General features: G+C 40.1%; 1 protein-coding gene across 1 annotated transcript in view; it reads right to left on the reverse strand.

Annotated features, from left to right (window-relative positions):
* Positions 1–25,445, reverse strand: part of GNL2 (G protein nucleolar 2) — an 859,639-nt gene that overhangs the window by 535,456 nt on the left and 298,738 nt on the right. The window contains 1 exon segment of the mRNA XM_044083721.1: positions 8,006–8,035. Coding sequence (XP_043939656.1) covers positions 8,006–8,035 — 30 coding nt within the window.

Raw genomic sequence — 25,445 nt, forward strand, 5'->3', positions numbered from 1 at the left:
TTTCTCCACCTTTTTCTTTTGGAAACCTCCTTTTTTAAATTACCTGGTTTTTTTTTTGCCCATTTTTCCCTTTTAAATTTTTTTGGGAAAAGGGGGCCCTTTTTCCTAAATTGTCTGCCTTTTCCCTCCCCGGTTTTCCCTTTTTTTCCCCCCTTTTTTTTACCCCCTTCCCCTTGGGTTTCCCCACTGTGGGAAAAGGGCCCTCTCTTCCTGTTCCCTTTCTCGCCGGGGGTTTTTCCTGCTCTTCTTGTTTTTTCATTTTCTAGTAAAAGGATTCTAATTGGGGTTTACCTCTCAGCCCTATTACCCTGCAACTCTCTTTCCAAGGATTCAAGAAAGTATGTTTTGTTGAATAATTCCATAGTAACAATTCTCCACCATTGACTTATAGCTAAAAGAAGCACATCCTGGAGCCTGGACAGCCAGCAGCCTCTACCCCTAACCCCTCCTTTTTTATAAGTACCCTAACACCCACCTCCGATCACCCATAGTAACCTCTTTCTTCTAACACTCCACTCCTCCTCAGTTTTACTCTTCTAGCTAACTCCCTTCTCCTATTCTTCCTAGTAATATCAGGACCCATCCTACTAGGGTGGCACCCTTATCTCTGCTCTTCCCCTGCTTATCCTCCGTTATTCTTAGCCTACTTACCTCAATGTAGTTGTTATTTTCTAACATAAATTTTCTCCTCTCACTTAACCCTCTTCTCTTACTACTGTCTATAACTCAATGTTCTAGGCTCACATATCACTGTCTTTCCCACTTCTGACTTATCAAACGTATCCTTGCTGTAGTCGCCGCCCAGGCCGCTTGATTGCTTCCTTCTCTAGCTGCTTCGTACCTGTCTTCTGGCTTAGGAACCTGTCTCCTTCTCACCTTTATCCTGCCTGTCTCTCTCCCTGTACTTTTTGTTCCCATCTGTTCCTGCCTCATGCCATTCCTACTTCTCTTGCATCCTATACCATTTTCCTCATTTCTGCAGAGGATGTCCAATCTTCTTTACTGAGGTTGTCTGTCTCTTGCCCCTCCTACCTGTCCCTGCTTTTCCACTTACTCCCCTCACCACCTTTTTTCTCTGGACTCCCATAAATACCTCCCAATGGTTTTGTGCACGCCATCTCTATTAATTGGGAAAAGCCCTGGCTACTGTCTGCTCCTTCCCGTGTCTCTTGCCTGTGGTATGTAACGGACTTGCTTAGTGTTTTTTTTTTCATGTTATTATGCTTACTGATGCACTTGCTTGTTGTTTTTACCTGTTTAATTGGGAACTGTGAACCTAATAACAATCTCCTTATCTGCTGCATCTGAAATACCTATTGTATGCTTGTCCTTTAATGACTCAAGCCCTGTTGTTGTTATATTTGTTTTTGCTTATGTTGTAAATCTGTTATTGGTTACCTTGCTCTCTCGCCTCCACTGTAGAGGCTTTTTACATCATGCTAGTTCTCTACTGACTTGTGTTAGGGTGATAGGTTTGTTGACTTATGTTAGGTTTGTGATTTAATTTAGCTCTGATTAGTGAACCGTACAGCTATTATATATTATGTATGATAAAGTGGTATTATTTATGAGCGTGTTTTACTTATGGTTCGCTCTCAAGCCTGAAATGGCTTCTCTCTTTGTACTACGCCACCCACATGGAGATACTTTGAGTACTTAGAGCTAGCTTTCATGCCTAGCTGTGCTAGGTCTCATACTGGTTTTGTGTTTGCTCTATGCTACTGTCTCTGGAGGATTAGTAAACCATTATCGGCTATTCTACTATAACGCCAGTCCTGTGAATCCTTTCAGAGTGTGCCTACAAACTCCTACCTGTTTGTCCTGCTCATGGTTTTGTGAACTGCTCTACCTTAACGCCAATCTGAGCTCTTGCTCATCTCTACATATCTCCTTCGTAGCATTTGATTTAATCAACGCTGCCTAAGCCTGTTAACAGCTTAATGAACTATGACACCCACGTGGAGATAATAAAGAGTTCAAGCTTTTGATTGCTGCAACGCTATCGCCTGTGTACCCTCCTTTGCAGTGCTCTACTCCCTCTCTTAGTTTGTAATCGTATCTAGAGACTACAGATTAACCATATATTCCATTTCTTGTTGAACGCTGAGTCAACGCTTCACAATTTCTGTTTCCTTAGCCTGAGCCTTTTTGTAGCCTCTCTAGTGAGCTCTTGCTGTTCTTGAGACCTGGCGTTTAAATGCCTCCTCTGGCAAATGAGAGCTGTAGAGGCTGTTATACTTGTTTTTGCCTGTACTAGGTTTATTCCTCATACTGTACTACGGCAAGTGCTCCTCTAGCACGGTAGTATCCCATGAGCCTCATTGCACATTCGGCATTACTCAGACCGATGCCCTGAGGTCTATTAGTTTTCTTTTTACGATTAGTAGCCCAGATAGGAAATCTCTGTATGTTGCACTACTATACCTTAACCTAAGGTGTTGCTTGCAGTACTATTGTAGTGTCCTGTTACAGCATTTATTTGAAGATCTTGTATTCAAATATTTTCTAATGCTACTGCCAAATAGGGGAAATGCTTATTTTAAACTCAATTTATACTGTTCCTACCTAGGGGTATAGAGTTGTGTTTTATAAACTGATTATCATTGCTGCTACTAAGGATTTTGACTTGTATATTTGCTTTCTTTATATATTGTCTCTGTGAATGATTTGTGTAAATCGACCTTTCTTTCCTTGCAATGTGCTAACCCTTTTTTTTCTCTCCAATTCCTTGTCTCTCTTGCCCCCTTAAAGTTACCCTGCTCTTCTTGTGCTTACGGCACTAGTGTCTAGGTACCTAAAGGACCCTCTCAAAATACCTGTGGTTTACCTCTCAGCCTATTACCCTGCAACTCTCTTTCAAGGATTCAAGAAATAATGTTTTGCTGAATAATTCCTGCTAGTAACAATTCTCCACCATTGGATCATAGCTGTAGGTGTTAAAGCACATCCTGAGCCTGGACAGCCAGCAGCCTCTACCCCTAACCCCCTCCTTTTCTATACCCTAACACCCACTCCCCGATCATCCATAGTAACCTCTTCTTCTAACACCCACTCCTCCTCAGTTTTACTCTAGCTAACTTCCTTCTCTTATTCTTCCTGCAATATCGGACCTATCCACTAGGTGGCACCCTTATCTCTGCCTCTTTCCTGATTATCCTCCATTATTCTTAGCCTACTTACCTCAATGTAGCTGTTATTTCTAACATAAATTTTCTCCTCTCACTTAACCCTTCTCTACTACTGTCTATAAATACCATTCTAGGCTCACATATCACTGTCTTTCCCACTTCTCACTTATCAAACTTACCTTCTGTAGTCAGTACCGCTGATTGTTTCTTCTCTAGTTGCTTCGGTACCTGTCTCTACCGGCCCATTCGGCCTCAAGTGGGCTCAGTCCGGCCCCTACCCTATGCCCAATTCTCAACCACCCCCAGGGGCCCTAAACTTATACTTACTAGCCACACCCCTTCCTCTTCCATTAATCTCAAGGTATGAAACCATTGGCCATCTTCTCCCTTTCCCACCTTCTCTAACCACTCCCCTTCTATCCTACCTCACCCTTCTCCTCCCTCCATCCACACCTTGTTTACTCCCATACCTACAACGCATCCAACATCTAATCCATTCCAATGTATAAACTCCACACCCCAATACATTTCCAGCTATTACTCATTCTTTTACTTCTATCACCTTTAACCTTTGCCTATTCACTCACCTCCTATCAACACCCGCTTTATCCACACCTTTTCTTCCCTAATAAGCTAACCAACTCTCCTTCCCTACCAATCCTTTACAACCATGCTAACATAACATCTATACCCAGCTACCTACTAGCAAAATATCATAGATCACTACACATTAGATATAGCACACTGTATCTCAAAAAGACTTTACTCCTGAACTCCAAATCCTTAAATCCCAACCTTCAAAGACAACTCCTCTCTTTAATAGACGGGACATTCACCCAAACCCAGGCCCAACAACCATTCCTATCACTCTCCATAACCTCAACCATTCAACTTCTTATAACCTTACAAAACCTTCAAACTCACTCCTTGTAGCTCATCTCAATATCGTAGCATTAACAACAAAGTAGCTCCACACCATGCTCTCTTAGAAATCTACCCATTTGATATTCTCTGCTTAACAGAAACATGGCTAAAACCTGATACCAAAGACAATGAAATCATCCCATCTGGATATAATATCCTGAGATTTGACCATGTAGCCAATAAGGGTGGGGGGGTAGCTATTCTCTTTAGATCTGGGTTACAATTAACCGCATATGACTGTAATTCACCTCTAGATTCCAATGCTGAAATTTTATCTCCAAACTTCAACTCAACAAAGCCAAATCTATCTATATTATCTGCATCTATATACCTCCCGGTAATAACAATACCACCCTAGAAAACATTATTTGCTGGCTATCTCAACACCTGCCACAAGAAACCATTATCCTAGGAGATACAAACATTGACTGAATTCCTATAGCAGCAGCCTTCCTACCACCCACATTAACCTATATGGCTTTTCACAAACCATTACCTCTCCTACCAGGATAAACAAATCTAACAAGAAAGAAAGAAAGCACATTAAATTGGATTCTAATAAATAGCCATCCTCAGGTTTATGAATCTGAACCTCCCTGATGATATAAGTGACCACTCACTTACCGACATCATCAGGCACAAAGCCATAGCTCCCATACCAACCACTATCAGAAATATTAGATCCAAAAGAACTTTAACCCTGACCTGTTCCAAAGTGAACTAAGAGCATGAAACTGGTCTCCTTAAGTTACCTCCTCTAGGAGAAGCTGTTAAATACTTCAATTCTAACTTCCTAGCCATACTTGACCACCATGCACCAACCCGTTTGAATAGAATCAAGACCAAATCCGCCCCATGGCTTTCTAAATAAACCAAATATAAAATTCATCTCAGAAATAAATAGTGGGCCAAATGGAGAATGACTAAGGACCCTGTAGACCCACAAAATTTTAGACAGCTAAGTAATGACGCTAAGAAAGCTATACTGTCAGATAAAAGAAACTACTACCTACAATTTCAGCAGACTAATCAAAGCAACCCAAAAAAAATCTGGGCTAGTATTAACTAACTACTGCATCCCAGTCAATCCACTACTCCAAATCCTCTAAATACTGACCAGGAAAATCCCATGCATACTGCCAATGCCTTTAATACTTTTTTTCACTGATGCCATCCAAACACTGGCTAGCCAGCTATCCCCTAATAGCATCACTGTTCCTTCCTTTAACACAAGCCCACCCCCTCCTTTTTCTTTCCAGCTGGTCCCAACTACACATATTCTAACCATCATCCAAAAATTAAAACCAGGCTCTCCTTCAGCTGACCATCTACCTGCTGAATATCTGCAGAAATCAGCCAAGGCTATTGCCTACCCCATTTATATTCTTATAAATAGAACTATTACTGAAGGTCACATCCCTAGCATATGGAAAGTCTCCCGTATTATCCCCCTCCATAAAGGTGGAAACTCCACTGACTTCTCCAACTATCGTCCCATAGCCCTTCTTTCTCATTTGGCAGAGATCATGGAGAATTTATCCATAGGCAATCACTTGACCACCTAATCCAAAATAACTTACTTTCTAGTTGTCAACATGGTTTCCGACCTTCCCACAACACAACCACAGCCCTCTTTTCCTTTACTGATTACATTAACAAAAGTCTCAACCTTAATTTGCTTTCCTCTGCATTATTTATCAACCTATCTAAAGCTTTCAATATGGTTAATCACCAAATTCTCATAAATATCCTTAAATCCCATGCATACTCTCTCTATAAAATGGTTCCAGTCCTACTTAGATAAAAGACAACAAGCTGTGCTTTGGCATAACACTCTTTCTTCCCTCCTGCCTGTCAACCTTGGTGTCCCTCAAGGGTCCATAGTAGGACCTCTTCTTTTCTCCATATTTATCAATGACCTCCATCTAGCAATCCTCAAGCTACCTGCATACAATATGCAGACTCCACTCTTATATGCTCTGCCATTTCCACTTCTGACCTTCACTTCCTTACCCAGAAAGTATTTAACACAGTTGAACAATAGTTCGCACAGCGATGCCTTCTCTTGAACCCCATAAAACTATACTACTCCTTTTCAATGCTACTCTTAAGTCCTCTCCTATTGATTTTTCTATCACATCCACTAGTGGCACCATTATATCTCCTGACTCCACTACCAAACTACTAGGAATCACCATTGACAATAACCTTAACTTTGACGTCCACATCAACAATACCATAAAAACTGTCAATAAAAAAGTGTCTCTCTCTCTACAGGATTAAACCCTTCCTTTCACCTACTGCCAGAAAACTTATTGCACACACTCATCTAATCTCTACTCTTCTCTATGCCTCACCCATTTTTACTAACCTATCTAAGAATAACCTCAACATGATGGAAATCTCCTATAATAACATAGCCAGATTTGCTACTGGCAACCCTTTTAGAACCCACCATTGCCTTAACTTAAAGCAGCTTGAATGGCTGATTAAATACCATAAACTCACTATCTTTATCAACTTACCAAAACTCCTACTCTAACTACCCTCATAACCCCCTACAATAACTTGAAGTCCTTGCGTTCCTCTCAGAAATTTCTGGTAAACACTTCTAAATCCAAGAGCTGGCGATTCTCTCTTCTCTAATTCAGTTGGAAAATCCTGGAACCTTCTCCCTAGTGACCTGTCCTCACTTTCCCTTATTGCACTCTTCAAAAAAAGACTGAAACTTCACCTCAGAACACATTGGATATGCCCCTGTACTAAGCCGGACTAGTTACCTACCGTAACCTAAATATCCTCTGCTTACCCTAAACTTTTCATTAACTGTTTCCATTTACATCCTTAGCCACTTGTTACCTCTTTTTCCTTTTCTTTCTGTTTAACTCTTCCTCTGTGGATACTTTCAAAGGGAACTCTCTTTATCATGTTATTATAAAATAAACTCTCCCTCTTATTTTGTACTGCACCTGTATGCTGTAGTGTTCCTACATTTTTCTCTGCTATGATTTCTGTCCTTATTGTATAGTTCTGTGTTAATCTGAAATGTCCTCTGTATATACAAAAATAGTGTCATTTTATTTGCTGTGTTTTACTGAATGTACCTTGAGTTTATCTCCCGGCCTCTTCTGAAAATGGACATATATCCAGTTAGACCAGCCCGGTTAACAAATGTAAAATAAATAAATAAATAAAAATAAACATTTACTTCAGTAAAGCAATGAAAGAGACATTAATGTATTAGGACTTTTGGCATCGCATCAGATATGTTGTAGAGAACTGTCTACAAACTATTTTCACTCTTGTTAGTTCCTTCCATTGGGATCTGGCTTCTATTTTAATAATCCATGCTTCATGAAGGACAAAGTAAAGTGTGAAAACTGGGATTCACCTTACATTTCATTAAGAATAATTTTGGGTGATGATACATCATCATATTGACAGAGCACAGCATTATCAAGTCATCAATATATGCACCATTTGTGCTACCAGGACCTGATATTATCCTCAGCCAAAAGCAAAGCGTCCATCTCCTTCCCAAATAGAGAAAAGTAAATGGTCATTCATGCCAGTGTACCATGAAGGGTCTGGAGTCAATTCCCAAGGATGACAGTCCTTTTCTCTGATAGTATTTATCCATTTCACATCTGTGCTAAAGGGACAGGGTAATATTCTTATTCAAAGGAAAGTAGTACATCTCCTTCATAAAAGAGAAGTGGTCATATCTGATGTTCTGTTCATTCTCCCTCAACAAATGGGTTACAGATCCAATCCCGGGATCTGAGTATGTTGCATACTTCAATTTTTGTTTCAATTTTCAAGCTCCTTTCTCCACCCACAATGTTCTAATCCTTCCCCAGTACCTCAGAGCTTGTTTGTTACCAAAGCAGTCACACATAGGATCATTGTCTCTCAGCAATTTTTCAGGTATTTCAATTTTTTTATAAGTAAACTTCTTGGGCAGTTCTTCCTTGCTCTCTTTACTATAATCCTCCCTGTTGGTCTTCAATTTTAACGCATCAGGATATTTTCATATAGCAATTTCTTAAATTTACCATGGGTGGCATTTTCTATTTCTGTATTTTTTTTTCCTTCCTGCCCTAAGGATAATTCTTAATTACATTGTTGGTAATTGTTTGTGTGTATACAGATATATATATATATATATATATATATATATATATATATATATATATATATATATATGTGTGTATGTGTATGTGTGTGTGCATGTAAGTACGCGCGCACACACACACACACACACACACACACACACACACACATATAAAATCTTGAATCTTGTTAAATTATTTCATTTTTTCTTTGATGTACTGTCATGGCTAACAAGCCAATAGGAACTTCTGTTGGGCACAAAATAAATCGCTAACTCCCATGTCCACAAGGAGTGTGTCTATTGAATAGGAGCAGCCCATCCAAATACAAACTGCTCAGTGTGTGCAGCTTTTAATATGAGAGCTGTAGTTGATAGACACAGTAAACTTATTCTTAAGGGTTTCTACGTCTGTCAGCTACAGCTCTCATATTGAAAGCTGCAGACACAGTAAACTTATTCTTAAGGGTTTACTTCCTCCCAAAATATCTTCTTCAGGGGCTAAAACTCCAGGTAAGACCAGTAAAGCTCCTTCTGAACATAGGAAGAATTCAATACCGAAGTCTTCCAGGACTTCTTTGGAACTGCCTCATTAAATTTCATATCTGATCTAACTTCTTCGGACTCTGTGATATGAACTCAAGATCCAAAATCTGTGGATCCTAAACCATTGGATCTAACTATCATATCAGCAAAGCCTACAACTCAGACTACAGATCCCAAATCCTGGTGTCCAAAGCCTAGTATGTCCAGCACTCCTACAGCTCATGCCCAAGAGTTTCTTTTTGATCCAATCTCCATCAGGCGCCATTCCCCTTACATGAAAACTCCCAAGAAGGACTTTAGGCCCCAGAAATCCATACCATTCGACAGGTCCTCTAGAAGTCTTTCTGAAGTAGTTGTGGACAGGATAATGCAAAACTTCCTCAGAGCTCAGATCAAGATGGATGTTACCTTGGCTCCATCCCATATTGGAAATATGAGTCTACCTGCTACTACTCACACAGTTTTCACTCCTTGTCTGAACCAGCCTTCGATTTCAGAGCCCCAGGATCTGACAGCTCTGAGAGTTCCAGACCTGGATCCCAACAGAATTAGTTCCTCGACTTTGGCTTTATCCCTGACTAGCTCTGCTCCTATGTCTTCAGATTGGAACAGGTCCCAGATCCAAAGCGTCATGTACGTACTTCATATGTGTGGCTGCAACTTGGGTCATTCCTCATATCTTTATTACTTATTACAAAATGGATCTGGTTTCTAGGGGAAGATCATCCTTAAGCTGCACTGTGCTCACGAATATCCTTCCTCGGAGTACACCCAGGATTTTAGGGAGCTGGGGACTCTGCCCCAACTATTGAGGATTGAATGAGAATTGACATCAGATAAAAAAGTTATGTACTCATCACACCGTCAGTGTTATCCGTTTTTCATTCTTCCTCAACCCCCCCCCCCCCTCCACCAACCCTCAACATTTTTCACAATTGATTTATGGAAGAAGAAGAATTTATAAGGGCACCAATGATGTCCTTTCTTTCACTGTTGCAGTCTTCTTTACATCTGGGATTCCCTGCCAAGGGTAGACCAACATCCGGCCAGTATACCATAGCCTAATGTTGCTTTAAGGTACATTAAACATCACAAGTATGCTCCTCGCACAGTATAGGGCATAAAGGTGATGTCTGGATGTACATTCCTTACACTTGTTTGCTGCCAGTCCAAATGCATCCATTAATCATTGGTCTGAATGCCTACATCCGTTATCTGCAGTTGGAATGCATTTTTGTTCCCTGGTTGAATGCCTGTGCCTGTTGCTAAAGTCCAAGCTGTAGCAGATAAGTACCTCGTTGTGTTTTGTTTTTTCCCTTGGCTTTTTTGTTCCTGCTAAAGTTAATGTCATCCAGAAAGGGTAAATGCTAGTGCCGTAGATAGCTTCTCCATATAGTCCACCACGACGAGTGTCTCTTTTGCCTAGGAGCTTTGCACAACCATACAACCTGTTCGATTTGTCAGGCTTTTGTACCAGAAACCTTTTGTAGTAGGTTGTCTTCCCTTTAAAGATACAATGTAAGGAACTTCCCACCACGAGTGTCTGCCATTAAGGAAGAAGAAGGTGAAAAAGGCAAGACTGGAATCTTCTGATGTTCAGCTTATGCTGGGTGTTTCTCCTGAGGTTGCTGAGAACCCTAAGGCTTGCTTGGTTGTGTTGTCAGATGCCTCTGCCATGACCGAGTTGGAGGGTGGCAAGGATCTGGTGCGCAGCACGTCCAAAGAGGCTTTGCAGACATCCATTTTTTACATTCAGGGGGAGCCACAGCTGATTCATTATGATGGCCCTGGGGGGGGGGGGTGTTCCACAGATTCTCATTATGGAAGAGTTTCCTACTGTGATTATTGAATGCCATCCTGTGTCTATGCCTTCAAATTTTTATAGGGTGGCTGTTATTTTAAAGAAGAAACAGAAAACTAAGCATGTTTCTCCCACTCGTACGGATCCACAGAGTGAGTGGCAGGCCTTTACTCAGGGTTTGTTTAATGCTTTAATGGCAGTAAAACCTCCTTAGTGTTTCTGTTCCTGTTCCTCCTTGGTCCTGTAGTCCCGTTAAAAGTACCAGAGAACAGGCTGCGTCTGAAGATGAGTCGGCTTCTGAGGAGGATTTCTTGGCTTATTCCACTCATATTCCTTCTCCTTTGGACAGTGTGTCAGAGGAGGAGGAGTGTAACAATCCTGATCCTCCTTTTGAAGAAATTTCCTTCTGGGACACAGTTTCTAAGATGATGGATTTTTTTAAATGCGATTTTGATCAGGATTCTGACATCCATAGGAAGTATTATGAGTTGCTGCAGATGGATTTCCCAATACCTTTTGCTATTCCTCCTGTTTTGACTGCTTTGTTTGATGTTTTTTCTAATGCCTGTAAAGCTCCTGATTCTCTGCACCTTGATCCTAAAAAAGCTGATAGGCTTTATAGGATGCTTGAGTATTTTAATTTCTTGTAGAAATAATGTTCTGCTGATCCTTCAGTGGTGTCTGTAGCCTTTGACAAGCCTTTTCATTTGCTTCCTTCATCCAAATAACTGCCTTCTGATAAAGACAGTAAAACCAGGGGATGTCTAGGTAAGAAGGTTTACACTTTTGGTACTCTGGCATTTTGGGCTATTGATTATCAGACTCATCTGTCCAGCTATGTTTTGGCTCTTCATTCTCAGGACAGTCAGCCTATTTCCAATCTCCCTGACTCTGAGGATAAAAGTTATGCTCTTTGGATGGTGCTTCATCTCAAATGGTTCGCCATTCTATTCAGTATAGCTATGCAGCAGGAAATGCTTCTTCTACTACTGCTGCTGCTGCTTTCAGTTATATTATGATAAGTTACTCTTGGCTTAGGCCTCAGGCTTTACCTGATGACATCAATGCTAAGCTGATGTGTACTCCTGTTGATAATAAACTTTGGTTTGGGGAAGCAGCTGCTGGGTTGTTTAATTCTCTTTAGGGTAAAATGAAGACCTTACCAGAATTCAAACGTGTTTGTTTTTGTTTTAAGAAATATCAGGGAGATGTGAATGAACTATTAAACTCAATAAAATCTTATCTCTCAGTTGTGAAGGAAGGCAAAGACAGAATGTCTACTGGAATAGTTTTTCCCTATGGTTTGTCCCTGCAGGAGCAGTAATTGTTTTATGACATCCTGAAAACTGCACCCGATCTGAATAATACTCTGTTTCACATTAGGGTGAAGAAATCCTGTCTAAACTTCAAAAGGACTACTGTGGGAACCTAGAGTCATGTGACCAGAGATGTGGTCATTCTGTTTAGTCATCCTGGATATTATATTTTAGATATTACTAGGGGAAATCTATGAGTGCAGCGTAGTTTGTGTTGAGGCCTGACACTGGAAGGATTATATACCATCATCTGCCTTGCTTACTCTTGAGTAAGTTGTTAGAAAACAGTATTGTTTAGGGCAGTCAGGAATATTTAGCAAGATTAGTTTATTTCTGTTTTTCTTTACTGCCTAAGACTGTTCAACGATTATTTAAATATTTCTTGTGAAGAGAACTCTGTGTTTACTGTACATATATATTTAGTATTTTCATGTCTTTTGTTTATTGCTAAATATATTTAAACTTTTTATTGTGGCTGGTCCTTTTAGAAAATATTCAAACTTTGAGACTCCTTATACTTACTTATTTCATGTGACTGTGTGGGATGTCTCTGAAGGCCTAAGCTGTCTTGGTCAAACTACTTCTGTTTGTATTGATATTAATATTGCACAGTATTAATTGGATATCCTTTGTAAGGGCCTTAAAGTAAGTGATTAAATAGGGTGACTGGTGGCAGTGATTGAACTACCTTATAGTCTGGGAAGAGGGGGCACAGTGAGTAAACCTGTGCCAGCCTCGTCCAGATTCTTTTGAGCTACTTGGGGCAGGGACATGAAGCAGTTTGACAGAAGGGGTGCTGGAGGACTTGGCTTGGTCACTTGGCTGAGGACTTGAGCCTGTAGCTGTGCTAGTGGGGAGCCATACTGGAGCCTTGGAGGGATACAAATATAAAGCCATCCAGACCCCGGGATGAGTGTTCTCCTAGTGTGCTCCTAAGGGAAATTGTGTTTGATGCAGAGAGATCTGCATCTGTAAATACTGTATCTATTTTCCCCAATGTGAACATTCCCTCACTGGTGTCAGTGGACAAGATTAAGGACCATCATAATGGCATCCTTACCTTCTGCAAAATCCTTAAAACTAGTTTCCTTTCTCTAAACTCTTCTTCCTCTGGCCTCCATTACAGCCAGAGACTTTCTTAGAGTTATGAGGTTTATTCTTATACCCCTTCTGACCAGAGTCCACGAGGAAGTATCAGTTGTTTTTGAAGTCAGTTTGGTTTCTACATGCACATCCTTCAGTGTTTGTTGTTCCTCTTGTTCCCTGTCTGAAGAAGGAACTTCTCTGGTGGATTCAGCAGTTGTCTTTAAATCCAGGGCTCATCTTTCAGCCTCCTCTTTCAGCTCAGGAACTGTTTTCAGATGCTTCAGACATGGGATGAGGAGCTGCTTTTGGCTCCCAAGAAGTACAGAGAGGATGATCACCTCTTCAGCAGAAGGAGTGCATCAGTGTCAAAGAGATACAAGCTCTTATGTTGGCTCTGCAGGCTCTTCATCCTCTCTTTTTCTACAGGCACTGTCAAGGTATTCACAGACAGTACCACAGTAATGTGGTATGTAAACAAACATAGAGGAACAAAAACTTATCTTCTTTGCCAGATGACACAGTTTGGGATGCTGGTGTCAGGTCTCAAGTGACTCTTCAGGCAGTTCATATCCCTTCAGAGTTAACATTATAGCCAACACTGAGCAGAGCCTTATCTCAATCCCAGCAATGGATGCTTCACAGGGATGTGTTTATGGATATTGTTCACCAATGGTGTACTCCAGAAGTAGTTTGGTTTGCCTATACTCTGAACACACAGCTTTCTTTGTTTTGTGACATAGTCCCAGGTCCTCTGGTGTGGCAGTGATATGCTGTCTATTTTATTGGGAATGGGATGTTTCTGTATGGATTTCCTCCCTTCTTCTCATTCGAATAGTCCTGCTCAAAATAGAACAGAATGCTCCCAAAGTCTTGGGGACTCCATTTTGACCCCGACAGCATTGGTTCCCTGTTCCTCTATCATCACAAGTCACCTCACAGGGTGGGCCTTCTCAAACAAGACATAGGATCTCTCCTCCATCCCCACCTGTCCTCTCTTCAATTGACAGTGTTGGAGATAGTAATCTGATTCCTCATAGACACCTATTTTTTTGAGGACATGCTGTGGCTCCTGCAGTAGGGCTGAAAGCCCAGTACTAGCAAATCCTTCTTATCCAAATTTATTTATTTATTTATTTACTGACATTTGTTAACCGGGTTAGTCCAACTGGGATTTTGTCCCATTTTTAGTGGAGACCCGAGAAGAAAAGCTTCAGAAAATACAATATACGATTACTGTACAAGAAAACAAGTATTACAAACAATAATAAAAATAAACAACTACATGTGAAGATTACAATTGAACAAAAAAATAAATTTACATTTTTTTTCTCTCTTTCTTCTCAGGACAAAATTCTTTGTTAATGTACAATGAGGGAGAGACAAGAGTGTCAGTAGAATCAACTGAGAGTGATGTGAGTGTGGGGGAGGGGTGAGCTAAGTAGGGTCATAGCAGGGACAAGTTCTGGAGTTGAATAAATGTGTCTTCAGTTCTTTTTTAAATAGTGGAGTGTGAGAGATAGAGCGTATGTCCAGGGGAAGTTTATTCCAAGCTTGGGCCACAGAGTGTTTGTAGAGGTGCTTACCTACAGACCTATTAGGGTGGTAGATATCAAGCAATTGCTGATTTGAGGTGCGGAGAGATCGAGAAGGGGTATAGATAGAGACTAGGAGAGATAAAGATGGACAGCAAGAGGGTTTAAAGAGCATAGAGTGCAGCATGTGAAATTGGTAGAGATGTACTAGTTGTGGGAGCTCCAGCCATTGTAGAGACTTTAAGGCAATACAGTGGTACGTGTTGTTTGGGGAGTTAGTGATGAATCTGGCTATTTTGTGGTAGGTTTGTTGAAGTTTGTTCAGGGTAGTTGTTTGAATATTTGTGAAAACTGGGACGGCATAGAGGAGAGAGAGGAGGGGAAGTGCTTGTCCAAGGGTGAGTCTAGCCTCAGGAGTGAGGTATTTTCTGTTCCGATGTAGGAGACCTAGTTTCTGATGGATTTTCTTTATGCATTGCTGTATGTGTTGATTGAATTTTAGTTCATCGTCAATGATGACCCCTAAGAGTTTAGTGTGGGTGTCAGTTTGGATGGCTGTGTTGTTACAAGACTTAATGACAAAGGATGATCTATGATGAGCAAGAGAATGGGGCAGGAAGAGCAAGAGTTTGTTTTTTTTTTTGGGATTGAAGATTAGTAAGTTTTTTGAAAGCCATTGTTCGGTGGAAAGTAGAGCTTTTTGGGTTAGAGTGTGTAGGTCAGAGATGTTGTCGGCTGTAGAAATAATAGTGGAGTCATCAGCGTATTGTATGAGAGATGACTGATTCCAAGAGGTGAAGAGGTCATTGGTGAAGATGTTGAATAAAAGGGGACCTAAGATGGAACCTTGTGGAACACCAGTAGAGATAGGCAGGAAAGGAGAATAGGAGGAGAGCCATTTGACTGATTGTTGGCGTCCAGATAGATAGCTAGCGAACCAGCTGAGGGTGGAGGAGGATAGGTGAAAGTTTGCAAGTTTAGATAGAAGTAAAGGATGGGATACTGTATCAAAAGCTTTGGAGAGGTCTAGAAAGAGACAGGAGGTAGATTTATTATTGTCCAGGGGTTCTGCAATGGTGTGGGTGAAGGAGAGTAGAGCAGTAGAAGTGCTGTGATAGGGACAGAAACCATGTTGAGTAGGGGTGAGTAAGTTGTGATTGAGAAGGTGATTAAGAAGCTGTGTATGGATACCTTTTTCTAGTATCTTAGATAGGGGGGATAGAATGGCAATAGGTCGACAGTTGGAAGGGTCAGTGGAGTTGCCTCCTTTATGGAGAGGTGTAGTGTAGGAAGATTTCCAAAGAGTAGGAACAGTAGATTCTAGCATAGATCTATTAATTGATATAGTCACTGGGTAAGCAATAGAGTCAGCTGCAAGTTTGAGGAAGGTAGGAGGTAATTTGTCAGTAGAGAGAGAGCAGGGTTTGAGTTTGAGCAGTAGAGATTTGATGTAAGAAGTCGCTGGAAGGAGAAAAAAGTGTTATTGGGGGTGGGTGTTGGGTCTGGTAAGGAGTAGGAGTTAGGTTGAGAGGGTAGGAGATTTTGGATGGAGGAAATGAAGTGGGAATTAAGTAGGGTAGCTATTTCATCTGGAGTCGAGTTTGGGTAAGGGGATGGGTTAGAGGGAGAGCCTGGGTAAAGGATGCTATTAAGTGTTGACCAGAATTTCCATGGGTTAGATCTATGTTTATGCTGGCCTAAGCTATAAAATGATTTTTTGTCTATAATTGTCTGTTTTTTGGCAAGATTACATAGTTGTCTGTATTTGAGAAGCTGAGGAGTTTGTTTAGTTTGATCCAGGCTTTCCAGACACTGTCTCTTTGTTTCATGATGGTCTTAATTTCTTTTGAAAGCCAGGGTGCATGATTAGATTTCACTCTGATCTTCCTAGAGGGAGCTAGGGAGTCCAGATTATTCAGGAAAATGCTATTAAAAGTGCCAACGGTATCATTTAGGGGGAGTTGTCTAAGGATGGACCAGTCAATGTTTTGTAGAAGTGAGTTAAACTGTGAAGAATTAAATGAGGATAGTTTCCGACAATCTTTAAAAAGGTGGGGTTTAAGAGTATGTGGGTCATATCTTAGGATAGAGGTAGGGAGATGGTCACTAAGGGAGTCTGGTAGGGATTTGGGCTGGTGGTAATGTTGAGGGGAGTTGGTAAGAATCCAGTCTATTGTGGAGCCAGAGGTTGAGTTTTTGTGGAAACGAGTGGGGGTAGAAATTAGTTGGTGGAAACCATGAAGGTGAATACTAAGTAAGGGAGAGTCAGTAGAAAGTTTTGACCAGTCTATATTGACATCACGAAGGATGAGTGTTTCATAAGTTATGTTGAGAGAGAACCAGGATAATATGTTTTCTAGAATGGGTACATTGTTGCCAGGAGGAATATAGATGGAAGCGATAGCAAGTTTTTTTTGAGGATTCAGATGAAAGTTTAGAATGAGGAGTTCAGCAGGGTGGAAGTTAGGAATAGGTTTGAGGTGTGGTGAAAGGTTAAGGCCATTAGAGTAGAGGATGTCTTTTTTTTTAGTGCCTGTCTCGTAACCTGAACCCACTTACCGTGGATGTTCCTTAGTTTCTCTTTTATCTGTTTGAGTTGCTAAATGCTGGTTTGGCCCATCAGTTAAGAACCCGTTATCAGCTATCTTTGCTTGTCTGCCTTAATCTCCTCTTTCAGCTTGTAGATTCCAGGCTAAACAATTTCTAAAAGGTGTCCTTCATAGGAGACCTCCCAGGAAGCTTGTTCCGTCTTCCTGGGATCTTAATTTTGTTTTGGAGAAGTTGAATCTGGATCCTTCGGAGCCTGCTGCTTCAGCTACTTTGCAGCATTGTTCTTACTTCTGCCAAACAGATGAGTGAAGTACATGCCATTATGGTTTGTCCTCCTTTTTTAGTATTTCATAAGGACAGGGATGGGTGTCTTTACATAGTAAGCCTTTTTTATGCATAAGGTGGTTAATGAGTTGTCACTTAATCAGTCTATTAGTTTTCCTACTTTTTTCCCCTATACATAATCTGCCAGTGAGAGGATGCTGCATACTTTGGATGTGCATAGGCAACTCAGATTGTATTGGAATAACAGTAAAGGGGGGAGGAAGGAAAAGTGCATCCCTCTACAAAGCCTCCTGGCTATGTCCATGTATTACTTAACTTAAGCTATCCTATCCCCTCCCCTACTTACCTATGAACAACTACCAAGCTATTCACTGTTATGCCCTACAGTACTAAAATTCTAACAGCTATTTTATTTTTCCATACTGAATGTATCTCCTAATCCTTGCTATTTGTAATGTATCTAATTGCCAAAAAATGTTCCGACTGTCTCTATAGTTCAGTGTGAATATCTGATTGAAGTATAATGTAATGTGTTTTGTTTTTACAATCTGGAGCTTTTCTCCCCGGGCCTCCGCTGAAAATGGACCTAGTGCAGTCAGAATTTCACAGTCAAAAAATGTAAAATAAAAAATAAAAATAAAAAAAATAAAGGTACTAGAAAATCTGATCAGTTGTTTGTTTGTTTTTTTTTTTTTTCATCGTAGGTCAATAGGATTAGCTGTATCCAAGCCAGGAATTTCTGATTAGATTTCAAAGGCTTTTTATTTTTGTTACACTTTTCATGGCAAGAGCCTTTCTTGTTCTGTGAAGGCTCATTCAACTAGAGCTGTGGCTTCTTCTGGTGCTTTTTTCAAGGGGATGGATACTAATTCTAGTCTTGAAGCTGCTGCCTGTACGTCTATGCATACTTTTACAAAATACTACAAATTGGATGATGTGTGCAGAGGTAGAGATGGTTTTGTTACAGCCATTCTTCATGGCTTTGTAGAGGGATGCACTGTTCCTTCCTCCTCCCAGGTTTGTTCTTGAGCTTTGGCAGCCTCCCACATGGAAGGAATACTGCAACAGTGAATGGAAGGACATAGTACAGTTGTGTAAAATCTGACCATAACAATATATGTCCTTTCCTTCACTGTTGCAGTATTCTCCCACTACCTCCATCCCCCAGTCCTCCTCCTGCATGGATGTACAGTTTAGATCATGGAGTTTATTACACTGGTCTCCTACTGGGGCAGTCACTTCTGAGAAAGCTATATGCAGACATCATCACTGTGCCCTGTGCCAAGCGAAAAGCATACTTGTGAAATTCGGCATACCTTAAAGAAACAGTAGGCTTTTGTATACTGGCCAGACAGACATCGAAGGCAACCCTTGTCTTCTATCAGGATGTTATGGTAATATTTCTGACATTATGTCAACCAGAAAACAAGGTTTGAGGTATATTAGGGTTGGCACCCTATTGGTAAGGGAGGAGCTCAAGAGCTTTTGGTAGCCACGAGCTACAATAATGAATGAAAATGGTCAGCAGAGATGGAATGTCATGGTGAGTAAATGGCCAGAGATGGAATGTCATGGTGAGTAAATGGTCAACAGAGATGGAATGTCATGGTGAGTAAATGGTCAGAGATGGAATGTCATGGTGAGTAAATGGCCAGAGATGGAATGTCATGGTGAGTAAATGGTCAACAGAGATGGAATGTCATGGTGAGTAAATGGTCAGAGATGGAATGTCATGGTGAGTAAATGGTCAGAGATGGAATGTCATGGTGAGTACAATAACTTATTTTTGCTTGTTAATGGCCAAAAAGTCTGGGGACTTTTTGGTGCTAAGCAGACTAAATCCAAATGGTCATGGTCCTGTCCATTGTGCCATTTCTTAGCAATTACCATCGGATGTCCTCCCTAGATCTTCAGGATGCGTATTATCAAAGTAAAACTGGACAGGCAGTCCTGTAGACACTTACACTCTCAGATGGGAGCCAGTCATTACCAATTCAGACTCCTGTCCTTTGGACTCAACACAGCCCCCAGGGTGTAAACCAAATGTATGGGTGTGGTGGCAGCTCAGCTGAGGCTATGTTGATTCTGATTGTTTCCATACCCAGATGACTAGCTCCTCACCACCACACCATGCATCTCCTACAACAATCCATTGACTATTTGCTCCACATTTCTCACTCACTGGGGATAACATTCAAGTATGCCAGATCAAATCTGACACCAGTACAGATCTTGGATTGTATTGGTGCACATATGAATGCAGCAATGCAAATTGCCTCTTTGCCTACTCATAACATAGATACACTCATGTCTCAGGTTCTTCTGATTCTATCCCATCCATTTTCTCTAGCCAAAGTAATTTTAGTTATGTATTTTATTTCATTTTGACATTTGTTAACCAGGTATGTCAGACTGAGCATGTGCCCTTTTCCAATGGACAGCTGGTGAGAAAAGCTGCATACATCCAGCACATGTAAAGAGAGTGACAACATCCTCCTTTCAATGGAATAGTGGACCTAACATAGGCAAAGCAAGAGATATGGGACAAATAAGAAAGGTCCTATTCTTCTTCAGCAATAATGCCTCTGATTCACCCAAAAACCACATAGAGGAAAAAAATTTGAAGAAAATAGTTATAACCATGATTAAAGAAAGTAGTGTACACAAAAGAGGATGTATCCCCTACTACATGTTAAACCAATCACATAAGCGATTAACTTGTTAATCTCCCAAAACAGTCACCACAAATAAGCTGATCTCTGGTTTCAAAGCAAGTGCATTCTATTTGCTCTGAGGCTTCCTGTTCATTCAGCTGTTAGTTTGTATTTTCACTGAAATACTCAAGCAGGACTTAGATTGCAATCCAAGAGGGTTGGTGTGTTACTATTAGTAATCACAAGCATGCAGTTCTCCTTTTTTTTTTTTTTTTTTTTTTTTTAATATTATACTTTGTATGGTTTGTTTTAGTACTTAAAACTCTGGCCTTACAGGGTAGGTAACTGCCCGTTCACTTCTGTGGTATGGGAATTGTTTTCCAATTGTTAGTTGTCGGGGGAGGGGGTTCACAGGACTGGCCTGTTTTTATTGGTGGTGTCCTGTAGAGGTAATGGGCAAGTGTTTGACAGTTTGCAGGAAAACAGTTTTTAGCTTTTTTTTCTTTATTTAAGGTGACAATCATTAGTGTGTGCCTGTGTGTTTGAAAAGTTAAACTAGCTTAAAGTTCTACTTCCTTTAGCATGCGACTTTATATGTATTCTTCAGTGGAGTCTAGCTGCTCAGTAGTCTATTTTTCAACAACTCTTATCTCTACCAATCAAGCTTTCAACAATATGCAAACACCACATTCAGTGGTGGATCCAGTCATATGATATTTACTTAGGTGTAGCCTTTGTTTTACCACCCCCAATAGCTACATCGAATATGTAAACCTCCCAATTTGTGAGCATTACCTGGGAAGAATGGTCAAAGGCATGTGGTCCTCCAAGAGACCAATTCACATATCAGCAACCTGAAGATGAGAGCAGTCATAGCTTTGCAGGAATTTTATGATGCTGTTCCTCTAGGGCCTGTTGTGATTCAAATCAACAACAAGTCTGTAGTTTGATGCATCAACAAGCAAAGAGGAGCCCGTTCTTAACCCCTCTGCTGAGAAGGTATGAGAGTGTGGCAATAGGCGATCTCCAACCGCTTTTTATCTGCAATGTACATTCAGGACAATCCAACATACCAGGGGAGAAACTCAGCAGGTTCAATTTACTACTTCATGAGTAGTCTCTCATTCAGTGGTGTATAAATTTTTTCTGTCATTGAGGCCGTCCTTGCTGTGACCTCTTTTTTTCTCCCACAGCAACAAGGGCAATGGGTATTTTGCACTGACCCACATTTGGCCATCCAATCTCCTTTATGCTTATCCCCCACTTCCTTTGTTCCTCAAATTTCTACAGAAAACATTTATGTTGGACTTTCAAGATGGCTGCACAATAAGTAGCAGCTTAACTCCAGGTCTTCCAGTATGAAAACAGAAACTCAACAGAGAAGGCCAGTAGACTTTTAATTTTGGGTAAATATCAGTAATGGCTGAGTAGTGTACTGCCTGGATGCCAGGAAAAAAGAAATACAGAGCATCTGGAAAAGAATCAGCTACAAAGAGTGAAGAAGATACAATGACTGTGGAAAGTGCTGCAGCTGTTCCACAAAAAGCAATGAAGCCTCCAGACATGATTTCCAGCTACCTACAGGAACATATAAGAGAACTGCACACAGACGTGTAAAACAAACAAAGGATAATAGAGTATATTAACACAAACAATACAAGGCCTTAAAATTTGGAAGAAAGTGTAAACAAATATTCAGATGAGGTGATAAAGCTGCAAAACTGCAGAGTTTTTAATGAAGATAGCAGTGGCTGAATATGAGACTGCTTAGAAAGAGATTTCTAAGAGATTTGCCCTTTATGGACACAGAGACATGTGACCCACATTTACAAAGTGTAAGTTTGATATTTTAGAAACAATACTTAAGAGCATCGGGGGGGGCAGTTAGGAAACACAGGTAGAGAAAAGGGAGCTCATTTGGCAGCTCAGGATGAATGCCATGTCAGTTTTTAGTTTAAATAAGCAGACCTCATTGACACCAATACTGAAACTATTATCAGCTGATGTATAAATGAAGAGAAATAACTAAGCAAAACATTACAAGGTTTATTTGGATCCCTACTTTAAAAATGGAGTTCGAGAAGATAACTTACAGAATGATTAAAATGTTTATTGTATACAACTTGGTATGATTGTTTGCTATTTACTTTTAACTGTGATTAACACACAATATATAAGGGTTGGCTAGAAATACCTATTTACTACTTTTTTTATTCATTTGTTTTATAACCTAATACTTTACAGGATGTTTTAGGCTGGTTGATATCTGTTGTCTTGTAACTTGTGGTAAAATGCATGTTATATGGTTAAATGTAACATTGTCTGTTTAAAACTTTCAAATGTAGGATCAATTGAACAATAACATGACTGCATGATTTTTAAATAGAAAGAGGTGTTAGATGTAAGTAAAATGGTTGTGAAGAAGTCCATGGTTGAGTAGACAAAAGTGTTTTTATGTAATTGGCAAGTCTCCATTTTATGTGACATCTGGAGTCTGTATTTTTATTCATTCCAGTGACTAACAGTGTATAGTATATAACATTTCTACCTGTTCACCAGAGTATGCATGTAACACAAAAGCTGGAACTAGACATAGTGGGACTTGTGATGGCCTCTCAACCCTAGGCGAGTACTGAAGGAGCCTCAATCCTCACCACTGACACCAGTGAGAGGTGGCCACTACAAACAGTAATGGATTTATTCATTATTTTGAAATTCAGCTGTTTGCACCAAGCAGAATTTCTTGTAATAGTATACAGAACATGATCTAGACCTGGGAATGGGCACTGTGTTTCTCTCCAGACCCCAAACAAAACTTGATACTGACGACTTTGGAGCACTGTGTCCCAGCTGTAAGCAGCTGACACACCCACACTAGTTTTTTTTATTTTATTATTGTCATGCACACATGCACACACAGTCTTGGGAAAGGCTGGCAGAGATTTACTAGATATGCCACTCTGCCAAGACTATAAGGTAATCATGCTGACACCAGTCAGCTACTCTAAAGCTTTTGCAAGGGTATCCAGTTACTGAGTAAAAGTAATCGTAATAAATGGTATAGTGTGACCAAAGCAAAAGCTTTGCAGGGTGGTCACAGTGTCACTACAATAAGCATAAGCATTCTCAAGACATAAAAACATTCTCTAAAAAGACCAGCCACAATGAAAGGCATAGAAAAAATGTAATAATAGCTAATAAAATAGAAAACATCAAAATACTGAATATCTAGTTACAGGAATGGACAGAGTTTTAATCACAGGTACTATAAGAAATAACACAGTGGAATGATTTACATAGATACAGGAAAACAATACTTAACTAATCTCACTATATTTTCCTGTCTAAGAGGTGTTCCCTATTTAACTGAAATAATTCAGCAAGGCAAAATGAAGTGCTGGGATGCTTTCTTCCAAAAGGCAAGACGATGATATTTTACTTGACTAACTGCAATAACTGTCAAAGATCTTTACTTGTCATGTTCCAAAAAATCAAAACAAAACAGAAAGAGTTTGGAAATGTTTATAGAAGAAGTAAATATGCCAAGGTTAGAGGTAGATGAGAGGCTCCAGTTAGTAATAGTTAGGATAGGAGTTGATGAGATAGCTTCTGTTGTGGTATATAACCAGTCTACAAGAGAGAGCCCCCAGAGCCCAGAGATAGATGTTATTCCTGTAGAAGTATGGAAGATAGGAGGAGAAAACTGATGAAACCTGGAAGGTTTTGTTTAACAGTATTTTAAGAGGAGAAGTACCAACATCATGTAAAAAAGCAGCAGTAGCTGTAATAGCTAAATAAGATAAAGGTCCATGAAATCCAGCTTAATGCAGGCCCATTTCAATACTACACCATGAGTATAAAGTGTCCATGTCTATAATGGCTAAAAGTAGAGCAAAAGTAATGCCAGACATGACAGATAGTAATCAGTGTGGTTTTGTGGAGGGGAGACTAACATTTGAGAACAGTAACAGAACACTGATGATCCAGAGGGAAGCGAGAGATGCCATTGTTGTTGATGGGTAGGTTTGATTTAGAGAAAGCATTTGGGAGAGTAAGTTTACAGTTTTGAGCAGGGCAATAGAAGCATTTGCATTTCCTGAAAAATATGTGTGGTTGATTTTGGAGAATAAATAAAGGGATGGGAGGCAAAGAAGTAAAGTGGGTGGGGTTGTCTGTGATAATTTATTCTTGAGCAGAGGAACCAGGCAAGGATATCCGCTTTTCCCCTTTGTTGTTTGCATTATATTTAGAACCATTGGCAAGAAATAAGGGCCTCACCAGAAATTCAAGCGATGTAATTGGCCTGTTAGTCCATAAAAGATGTCTCTATTTGAAGTTGATATTTTATACATGACAAAGCTTCACTAGAAACAGACATTACAGTGTTGTGGAACATTTTGAGACAGTTTCATATATTTTCTGGATAACAAATCAATGGGAAAACTAAAAAATGGAAAAGGGGCAGTAATGAGTAATATATGTACCCAGGTAAGTGAATTGGTTTGACAATATTATCCATATTTAGGGGACATGATAAGATGAAGTATTTAGGAGTATGGATTAGAAAGTGTTCTGTTGTGGCAACTGAGAATATGTGGGAAGAAAGAAAGCAAAAGAGCAAGGTGAAAAACTACAAGAAAATGGAAGCTTTTATTATATGGGTATATGGATAGTAAGATATAAAAAGCTGAAATGTGTTTTAGTCCAACCTTTAATCTTTTATCTAGGTTGGCCATATTTGTATCAATCCAGAGGGGAGAATCATGGATAGCAATAATAAGCAGAGTTCGCCAGGACTTTATCTGGAAAGGGAAAAGATGGCAAAGAGTCAAATTAGGATAAGCTGGATTCTTCTATTGAAACACTGCAGTTTGGGGTTACCCAATTTGAAGTGGTATTTCATAGCTGCTTCACACAGCTAAGGCTTTATATCGTAGCACAAGCAGAAGAGCAACTATAACTCAAAGTAGAAAGGGATGATGAGTAAGAAGCAGGGGGGAAGGAGAAGAAACAAGCAGAGACAGATTTTTGGATACAGAAGCCAGCCCTTGAGAAGGGAATAACTTAATAGTCATACAGAATATTATATGTATAAAAGAGTATCAGGAAGTAACTGGAACAAGGAGATTCTGCCGAGAGGGATGACTGCAAATTAGGGACATAGGCAATAGGCATGAGAGGGGCTTGAATTTATTGGAGAAAACTGGTAAAAGAACCATAGTAGTGGGGATCAAACAACTAGAGAGGGGAAGATGATAAAATGGGAAGATGCCAAGAATTTATTAGACTCTTACAGAGTTGCCTTCCCTATGGAAGGAGTTGATATCAGAGTGTGGCAAAGAGAAAAGAACTGTGGGGTGTCCTTAAGGGCAGACCAGCAGTGAAATAGATTTTTAGTACAATGTACAACAGGAGCTACAGTAAAAAGGAATAATGAAGTAAGAGCATATAAAGTATTGCACAATAACTATAAGAATCAATCAATAAAACAGGTATGCATGTATGTCTAAAT

The sequence above is a fragment of the Protopterus annectens genome, chromosome 1.part1 (assembly GCF_019279795.1).
Source record: "Protopterus annectens isolate FY-2018-M chromosome 1.part1, PAN1.0, whole genome shotgun sequence".
In the NCBI taxonomy this organism is placed as follows: domain Eukaryota; kingdom Metazoa; phylum Chordata; order Ceratodontiformes; family Protopteridae; genus Protopterus; species Protopterus annectens.